At 38.5% G+C, this 10,498-nt stretch overlaps 1 protein-coding gene across 1 annotated transcript; it reads right to left on the reverse strand.

The window, feature by feature from the left end:
- Nucleotides 1–249: 249 nt before the first annotated feature.
- Nucleotides 250–9,713, reverse strand: LOC133023445 (nuclear GTPase SLIP-GC-like). Its single transcript, XM_061090474.1, has 16 exons — nucleotides 9,634–9,713; nucleotides 6,515–6,608; nucleotides 4,159–4,375; nucleotides 3,849–4,037; nucleotides 3,189–3,386; nucleotides 2,900–3,075; nucleotides 2,585–2,672; nucleotides 2,416–2,494; nucleotides 2,212–2,333; nucleotides 1,769–1,942; nucleotides 1,521–1,678; nucleotides 1,312–1,429; nucleotides 1,019–1,127; nucleotides 784–917; nucleotides 500–581; nucleotides 250–407 (listed from the first exon to the last, which is right to left on the reverse strand). The coding sequence occupies exons 1-16, from the start codon at nucleotides 9,710–9,712 to the stop codon at nucleotides 337–339; spliced, it is 2,088 nt and encodes a 695-aa protein (XP_060946457.1). The 5' UTR covers nucleotide 9,713; the 3' UTR covers nucleotides 250–336.
- Nucleotides 9,714–10,498: the final 785 nt, after the last annotated feature.

The raw sequence follows: 10,498 nt of genomic DNA on the forward strand, positions 1-10,498 counted from the left end.
TATTATCATTTAAAGACATTCAGGCCCAGTGGCAAAGATCTGTAGCATTTTCACCACAATGTTCCTGGTTTGAACGAGACTGTGGACTTCTGCATGTCAGCCACCTTCCTGTGGACTTTGATCAGTTCATGATGAAAACGCCCAGTGCCAAAACAATCATTAACATCGCTGCATGAAATGAACAAAAAACTAAGTCAAAGTACACTCAAAGAGAACAAGGATTATATCTTGATGAAAATGTGTATTATAGTTGTGTAATGAGTATATTTGTTGTGTTATTCTTGTTATGTGTTGTCATTATTTTTCATTGACAGTTAGGAACATCTGTTTGAAAGCTCAGTTTGGATTTAGGTCGGCTTTCAGTTGATTGTAGAATTTCCCCACCCTGGCAAGCTCTCCTGAAACATCTGAAAAGCAAACAAACAAAAGCTTATTGTGTAAAATATGCACATTATCAATAACGCTACAATGAATAATTCTATCATGATATGTTTTCTACCTGGGAATGAGCAGTCATCCGTCCCGAGTGACAGCTGGATTGATTCCATCAGGGTTTCCTTCAGCTTTATCAAGATTTTCCCCTAAATCAAAACCATCGGTTACTTTTCACTCACACAGCCAAATTATGTGTTCAAGATTTTCTGAATCATACATGCATTAACAGTTTAGATGTGTATTTAGATTCAGACAGTGACTGGAGCAAAAGCATCTTTCAAAACGATAAACACACCACTTGAATATTATTTCCTCGAATTGTAGATAAAGATATGAAATCTGACATACCCTCAACTCATTTAGTTGCTTCAGCATGTTGTCTTTCGCCATCTGAAACATGGTGTCCTTTTGATCATGTAAATGTTTCTTGATTTTGCACCTCATGTTTTCCAGGGAGCCGACTCCTGTAATCTTAGCTGCGTCTACAATACAACACTGTTGTCAAACCCATTTCTGTACAATCATGATGCAAATGTGCATTATTTTAACCACAGGTTGTACATGCTATGATCTTATTTATCACCTGTATAGCATTTCTGCATGTTTTCCTCGATTGTCGATGTCAGACTGCTGTAGACTGTTTTCTTATCCTCCCGGATGATTTTTTTGAGTTTTGTCTTCAGTTTGTCCTCCTGAGAGAGAGAGAGAGAGAGAGAGAGAGAGAGAGAGAGAGAGAGAGAGAGAGAGAGAGAGAGAGAGAGAGAGAGAGAGAGAGAGAGAGAGAGAATCTGTTGTGTCACATTGAGGTCTTCAGCCAACAAGTGATGCCAGAGCAGCTTTGAATCCCCATGTTCACACACACACCCACACACACACCTCTGTCTTGAGAAAACGCAGTTGCAGACGAACATCTTTGTAGGTGTTAATCATTCTCTCTGTGTCCAGTGAAAACGAATCAATGGCGCCCTTGAATGGTCCACTTTTATCTTCATTTCTGAAGAAGTTGAAATGCTTACATTATATAATACATCCTTTAGACAATTAATCTTTGGAAAAATTAATGTCGTCATTAAGTAATTTCTCACGGGAAGGTCATCCTGAATTCGTCATCAATGCTGCCAGTCAGTTCTGAACTTAAAGTCGTGTTGATGTTCGTTTTCCTTCCATTCTTTGCGTTGAAGACGCCATCGTTGTTAACAGCAAACTTCAATCTCTTGTGGAAGGCACTACCATTTTCTCCTCGCTGGGAGGAGAAAAAATATTTTATCATAAATATTACTCAAATAGATATGAAGTGTAAAATAAGATGTAGAATTAAAGTATAAATACATACAGGATGTAACATGGAGTGCATCCGTCTTTCACATGATTCTTGTGATTCTTCAACCCCCTCAGTGAGGCATCGTTCAAAAGTCCTGTAAGTCTTGGCGATTGTTTTCTTGAGTACTTTGAGTTTATCCCGCATCTTTTCTTTAAGGTCTCTGCAAGCCTTCATTTTACTGTCAGCCTAAAATAAAAAACAAATTCATTTGAATTGATGAAATTTACACTGGTCTTGATTTTTTCATTTTTGAAGAAAACAACAACCAGGTGGGATAGGAAGGACTTCGAGACTCTTTCTATATTGATTAGGCATTAAACAAAGTTATTTCACTTCTCCATGTTTAAAAAGCATTTGATCATATACCTATTTGATGCTAATGTTATTTTCTGGGAATATAAATGCCAATGAGGAGGATTTAACACAATGACAGAGGTTTCATTCCACGATCTTACCACGCCCCTGTATCTTGTCCCTTGAATCAGAGAGAGAATCCCACGAGCTCCAGACACATAGTTGAATGCCTCTGAGTGATTGTTATTCAGATTTTGCAGAACATCCCGAAGTTTGGGAATTTCTATTAAAAAAAACCCACAGTTTTGGATCATAATTTAAACTTGACATACACATGTCATGACATGAAGAAACACTTTACCCACCGGTGTCATCTGGCTGTAGATGTCTGCTTTTATGAAACTCCTTGCAGCTCACAGTGAACACTTCGAATGAGAATTGTTTCTGAAAAGAATAAGGGTTTGATGATGAGGCAGGCTTGAATTCAGGAAAATCTTTGTTGATCAGATTTTCTGTTGATCTGCAGAAACTCACGCTGGATTGTGGGTATTCTTTTTGGAATTCTGCATTCACTATGCGCTTGGCGTCTCGGTTTCTTTTGAGCACAAGATCACGAACTGACCTACAAGAAAAGTTTGAGTTAATTAAACAGTCTTTGGAATTAGGGAACTTCTGTTAAGAGCTTTGTGACCATCTGGATATAAACTCTGGATTTTATCTGCAAGGTAAATTCTGAACTACTCTATTGCTTTATCGTTTACAGTTATTCTCAATGCTGACACCAGGGTCTGCTCAACAGCAGCACAAGGTCAACAGAAACTCATACTTTTGGAATCGTAGATGACTTACTGATCATCGGAATCATCAACATTATCAGACTTGGTGCAGATGAAGTGAATGCGCTGACACTCGCCACCATTTCCCATCAGGCTATTGGCATTTTGCAGGATCTCCCAAGCGTCTTTCTCTGCTACTGCTCGAGTAATGTCAGCCGAAATCCACACAGTAGAACAACTTCCAACCATCTGACGAGGCATAATATCAAGTTAATTATCAATGTTATAAATTTGACAGTTCCCAGATAATACATACATGCAATATTAAATACAATAAACAGTCGTAAATGTGAATAAGTGACCTTTTTCCACATGTTGTCTCTGCTCTTGTTACGGTCTCCATTTCCTGGAAGGTCCACAAGTGTGACATGCTGGAGAAGGTCCTTGTTAGGCAACCTGACAGTCACGCATTCCACTAAGGGCCAGTACTGTCTCACTCCATCGTCTTCCTCGTTTGAGGCACTTATGTATTTGACAATTTTTTCACTTAGCTCTTTAGCCTAAAAAAAAAATGTATTGAGTAAAACAATGCAAATAATTATATTTGTACACATTTTCAAAGTATGAAAACTGAAACACTATCATGGAAAGTTATAAAGAAAAAGTGTTCAAATTTGATAATTAAACCTGAAGATGAAACAAAAGCAACATTTTAACTGATTATGAACACTTGGGTATTTAATTATTTATCTATATATATATATCAATATTTTAAACTTAAAAAACCTTACACGGGTAAACAAGTGTAGATACATAAATTAGGTCCTGCTTTAATGGTTTTAGTTGCATACATGCTTTTGAGTAGAACTAACAACACACTTTGCATTAGTTAAAACGTAATGACCTGACTTAATAACTTAACTGTTAAAAGACCAACACAAAATCCAAACTTCTGACTTACTGTGCAAAATATAAATGAACTACATATAAATCAATATAAAGACTTTTTTCATGTTACTTACAGATTCACATTTCAACGTTTTCTTGGTCGGAGTGAGGAATTCAGGAATTCCTTTGAAATATTTCTTGTCCATGAGTTCTATGACAGATTTTGATTTGCAATCTTCTCCGTACAGTGCTGTCATCTTTTCACGAGCATCATCATCATCATCCAGAAGATTCTTGTAATTCCACAACTCCTCTTTCCAGTCCTTATAAAGGAATTAATCATCACGTTAGTTGAATAAAATGTTATATAATGGCTGGCAACTTTATATTTGCAGCTACACTGTACATTTTCAACTTGTAAAAAGTAAAGATTAACATACTCACCTCTTCTTTAATGAACTCAATTTCTGCCTCATACTTTTTGCTGTCGTTGTTTGCCTCCACTTTGAACATGACTGAGGTGCATGCACAGACGCTTCCAGAGGGCAGAAGATTCTTCTCTCCAACGATGGCATTTATCAAAGAGCTCTTTCCAGCCCCGGTTCTTCCAAAGACACCGACCAGCATCCTTTTTCTTGTCTCCAAATCAGAGATTTTATTCCTGTTGTATATGAGTTTAATTATTGGTTCATTTGCTTTATTAGAAATGACTTTGACTTTGTACAAATGGCACTTGAAACACAAAAATTATTGATCCAAAGTGCTTTACAACACAAAAACAACAGTGAAATTAAAAACAAGAACAAAAATATTGTCATTATAATAATCACTACCTACACCAATAACAACAATAATAATGCACAACCATTTAGGCACATTGAACGGCTAATGAGGACGTGTTTTCAGATTACTATTACAAGTTTCAGGGGGGGATCAGATGATGGAAAGGGAGAGAGTTCCACAGGGAATCCAGTTTTCTACCATCACAAAAATTATTGCAGCACCAAGCACAAAGTTCAAAAAAGTAGTACTTAGTAGGGATGAGCGAGTACAGCATTATCTGTATCTGTATCTGTTAACCATATGAATTATCCGTATCCGTACTCGGAGTGGGCGGGGCCTAACCCGGAAGTGGGTGTGATTTAACCCGGAAGTGGGCTGGTTCAACATAACTTTCTTTTTAACTTTGAAATTTTTTTATGATTTTTTTATTTTTATTTTTTTTAAATTTATTTCCACACCAGGTGTGTGTGTGTGTGTGTGTGTGTGTGTGCGTGTGTGTGTGTGTGTGTGTGCGTGTGTGAGTGAGATGCGAGGGACGTTCGCTGTCTCCCGGAGAGATGAGCACTCTGTGTTTTTGGTGTGGAAAGACGTGAATTGTATTCGTTCGCAAGTCATACAGACTGGTTTTGTTATTTTCACTTTACATTAACACTTAAAGTTTAGTGCAGTGTAATTGTTTGCCGTGATAATTAAATGCCAGTTTGATAATAAATGACAATTTCAAACCATACAAACTGTCATGTTGTACTGTATTTAATAGAGGTTTACTTTACTGTAAAGTAGGTGTGAATGTAAAGTGAAAATAACGGGGCCAGTCATTGTGACTTGTGGACGGATGTGGTTCGCGTCTTTCTGTGCTGGAAACACGGAGTGTTCATTTCTCCGGGAGATCGTGAACGTCCCTCGCATCTCCAGCTCTCCTCTACTGAGCCAATGCAGGTCTCGTGAAAAATTTTCAAAAGACTTGTACCCGAAGACCCAGTCGGGAAATGAACGAATCATTTCTGCTTCCTTGACTGAGCCTATGGAACAGTCCCGATGCGCAGTGAACCTGAGTGACTGAGAGACAGAGCTGTTCTGTGAGTGAGTGAGCAGAGCCGTGTGTGACGGGAGGACCGCTGTGACGCTGTGTGAGGATTTTCATTCAGTCCGAGCACAGATAATGACTCCGATTACTCGTATAATAATCGTACTCGGCAAAAGTGCTTTATCCGTACCGGATACTCGTTTCAGCCGAGTATCCGGCTCATCTCTAGTACTTAGTGCTCAATAGTTAAGAAACCAACTGCCAAAAGTTGTTAGCATATGATAGTGGCCACCAACAGTTGTCAGGGACAGATCGTCAGTAGTGTGCCTAGCATCAACAGTTGTTTTGGCCTTAAAATCACAAGAGCCCTTCTTCTAAGGCAGCCCACCACAGGTTGATCAGACCTGGGTGTATGTTCCTAACATCTTGGGGCCCAGTTAAGATCGTTTCTGCTTGTCCAGAGATTGTGGCTGCAGCGTTCTGCATGCCATTTCTGGCATATATGGAATCTGGCATCTCATTCGCTTTGTCAACAGCATCCTTCCAGGGTACTGTCAACTCTATTAAGTAGACAACGCGGATGGTGTTGGACCAGACTACCAGCTCTATAGCTTGTGAGTATGTGTTTGAGAGTAGCTCGTGTTGAGCATAGTGAGCAGGATGGATCATCATTCAGCACCTGCTGGAGGTTTTGGATTGAAAGCAGGAAGCTTCTGCCTGTTTCCATTTCCCACTGCCCCTGTTTTGCCTGAGTGACAGCCTGAGCACATCTTGTTGCCTCCTCCTGCTGGACCTCCAGGCCTACCAACTTTTGGCATTCTTATGGTGGTACCTTGTTCCCAAAAGCCCTACTCTGGCCTAGGCCTAAACCGCCCCTTCCTTGTTGAACATGGCCCACAATGTCAGTATGCTGGAATGCTGATTTTGGCTGTTGAATTGCTACTTTTGGTGTCCATTTTATTCCTGTTGTCAGAGATAGAAATTACTTACTTCAGAAAATCATTGAGCTTTGTCTTCTCTTCATTTTGAAGTTTCATCTTGACGTCATTCATTATCTTTTTCACTATACACGTTATGGATTCCTCTGCGAAATACAAAGTAAAAAACTATTAAGCAGGACCCATGAACCATGGTTTCCAAAATTTGGACAATGAGAAAACAAAGCGCCTAATCAGACTTTGACAGTGCAAAAAAAGGGAATTTAAAAATACAACAGTAATCTTGTTTAGCATGTTTTTCTTTAGAAAAGTAATCTTATTTCATGAATGATAACCTTAATTTAAAAAGATATCCAACGAATATTGAGAACATTTTAACCACAAACTCATTTCTTTCCTTTATTTTAGGGGTAAGACCATTTGACCAAATGCATAATTTTAAAATTACATCAAATAATTGCATCTATTTCTATTCATTGAAAATGAGTGCTGCCAGACTGCCACATTTCAAACAGGAGGGCGAGGTCAAGTCAACATTATACATGCAGAGCAAAATAGAAATAGTAATTGTTATGTTATACGGTTAGAATAACTGGAGTATTTGTTTTTTGACTATTTTTGAAAAAGCCCTTACTCTGTCGAAAATTGCTTGTTAGTCTGTCAATGATTGACAATTGAGCAGTGGTGGAATGTAACGAAGTATTTTTACTTTGTTACTGTACTTAAGTAAATTTTTACGTATCTGTACATTACTTAAGTAAAAATAATAGTGCATACTTTTTACTTTTACTCCGTTACATTTTGCAGCTATTATCTATACTTTTACTCCGCTACATTTCTACAATATGTGTCGTTACTCGTTACATTTTATGAACACAGTTTCGCCAAAATGTTGCTGTGACGGAGCGGCTCCGCCAGCGCTCCACACACGCACACACAGTCACACACGCAGCCACACACACGCCAACAAACATTTCCACTCTTCCTGTTAAAGTTCGTAGTTGATCACTATCTAACCATCAGCTACTCTGTTTAGCGCTGGGCTGACGGAGGGTGCCCACTCGTCAGCTCCGCGTCTGGGTGACACACACACACACAAATACGCATCTTGGTGACACACACACACATACGCACACACACACACAGTCACACACAGTGGCCGGTAAGCAGCCGTCCGGACCACTCCGTGAAGAAGGAGGAGGAGACGTTTCTTTAGTTTTAACGCCGGCACTTTATTTATTGACTGTCCATCGGAGCAACACTTTCATCACCTCTAGGTGGTCGTTCACTTCTCGTATTCACACACTTCTTGCGCAAGTAACCCAGGTGCACTACGTCACTCTCAACCTTGCCTGTTTTGCTGAAAAAACATTCAACTGCTTATAATTATTACTAGTAGTGACATCTGTAGAGGCATGAGTATTACCAGTAGCTATATCTGCATTCTTTATCAAAATGGAACAGCCTAGACATTGGGAGACAACCCATTGCGTGAGTACTTTTACTTTTAATACTTAAAGTAAATTTAAAAGCAAGTAATTTTTACTTTTACTTAAGTAGGATTGTTGATGTAGTACTTTTACTTTTACTTAAGTATATATTTTCCTGTGTACTTTCCTGTAAACTTCAGTACTTCCTCCACCACTGCAATTGAGAAAGTGGTTTCGTCCTGAATGAGAGACGATAGATGGTTCTGACTTTTCAAAGAAGCTGAATTTTTGTAATGTTTTAATAAAATAATAAACCTAAAGTAAGAATGTTTCTCAGGTCTTTATTTAAGACAAAGTTGTTGTTATTGAAGAAATTGTCTCATTTTAAAGGACCCATGGTATGCCCATTTTACTGCAGTTGATATGGTTCCTTGGGGTCTTAATGAAGTGTCTGTAACATATTTTGGTCAAAATACCACAAGGATCATTTAAAACAGCCCTCCTCAGATTGACCTGGTTTGAGTGCCCGCCCCCCTTTCAGCCCCCCCCCTCTCCCCCTCACCCCTCCTCCATGAGATACAAGCGCCCAGATTTTTAACTATCCTTTAGCTCTGTAGAAATATGGCTACTGGAGACTAAAATACAATCTTGCAACCAGAGTCAGGTGGGCCAAAGCCTGGCTGCGAGAGCCCCAGCACCCCAGCTCCCCAGCACGCACCCGCAGTGGGAGCAGTGGGAGCTGAAGCTGGCGCAGCAGCATCATCCTTCCACATTGTTGAGTCAATGTTTAGAGGTGTCCCGGGGGTCTCCGCCTCGACAATCGGCAAAGCACTCGGGCTCCACCGTCTCGCCGGGGAATGACAGTGGAGCGCGTTAGCTCTCGAGTTAACGCTAGCCGGGCCGTCTCTCCCCGGAGCCGGTGAGATGATGGTGGGGGGTGGTCCAAGGCCATGTAGCGAGACTCCCTACATGGGCATGGTTGGAACATGACGTTTTTTTCTGTCGTAATCCCATTCGACGCAATCTAGCGTATCGTTTCTGACATAGAGGAACCACAACAAATCGTGGGAGTTGCTTTTGGGACGGTAGACATGCCAGATACCCAAATAAACGTGTAGAAGCACTACAAAAGTGCCATTTAAGATTTATTAGGCAGATTCTCAATCTTACATCATTTTTATTTTTTAAATTCTGCTCCTTTTGGAAAAGATATTCTTATCATTCTTAAAAATGTGTTATATTGTTTCTTGGGGTACCCACTAGATCAGCTGGTAGTTTTTTCCTCAGTCTTGATTTAACTTTACTTGACTTACATTTAATAGATTTCATGAATCGTATCACAAAATTACAATAATAAAGTTTTGGGTCAATGAGGAAAAAAACATATTATTTTAGAATTAAATAAAAAAGTCATAACTTTTTAACAGTAATGAAAAAAAAAATGTTTAGGTATTAAGCAGCAAGAAGGAACCATATCCATATTTCCTTGTTTTTCATATACATATATATAAAGGGAAGCAAGAAAAAGGTTGTTACAAGTTCTTCTCAATGTATTGAAATGTGGTCTCTGTGTAGACAACAATACGATAAGATTTAAGATAACTCACTGACAAAGTATTTGTTGTGGCAAAGACTTAAACAGGTATTTGCTCTACAAGAACATTTTCATATCAAAGATATTTTTGCATATTTTTATTTTGCTTATTGTAGGTTGCTATTAATGAGGATATAACAAAAATACCTGTTGCAGAGTTGGACCGTTTGTGTTTAACACTTGGTGACTGGCATTGGCTGGACTCCTTTCTAGGATCCATATCCATATTTCCTTGTTTTTCATATACATATATAAAGGGAAGCAAGAAAAAGGTTGTTACAAGTTCTTCTCAAAGTATTGAAATGTGGTCTCTGTGTAGATAACAATACAGTAAGATTTAAGATAGCTCACTGAGAAAGTATTTGTTGTGGCAAAGATTTAAAAACAGGTATTTGCTCTACAAGAACATTTTCATATCAAAGATATTTTTGCATATTTTAGGTTGTTATTAATTAGGATATAACATAAATACCTGCTGCAGAGTTGGACCGTTTACGTTTAACACTTGGTGACTGGCATTGGCTGGACTCCTTTCTAGGATCCATATCCATGTTTACTTGTTTTTCATATACATATATATAAATGGAAGCAGAAAAAGGTTGTCACAAGTTCTTCTCAAAATATTGAAATGTGGTCTCTGTGTAGATAATAATACGATAAGATTAAGATAGCTCACTGACAAAGTATTTGTTGTGGCAAAGATTTAAAAACAGGTATTTGCTCTACAAGGTCATTTTCATATCGAAGATATTTTTGCATATTTTTATTTAGCATATTGTAGGTTGCTATTAATGAGGATATAAAATAAATACCTGCTGCAGATTTGGACCGTTTGTGTTTAACACTTGGTGACTGGCATTGGCTCGACTCCTTTCTAGGATCCACATCCATATTTCCTTGTTTTTCATATACATATATATAAAGGGAAGCAAAAAAAAAGGTTGTTACAAGTTCTTCTCAAAGTATTGAAATGTGGTCTCTGTGTAGATAACAATACGATAAGATTTAAGAT

This window comes from Limanda limanda, chromosome 17, assembly GCF_963576545.1.
Source record: "Limanda limanda chromosome 17, fLimLim1.1, whole genome shotgun sequence".
In the NCBI taxonomy this organism is placed as follows: domain Eukaryota; kingdom Metazoa; phylum Chordata; class Actinopteri; order Pleuronectiformes; family Pleuronectidae; genus Limanda; species Limanda limanda.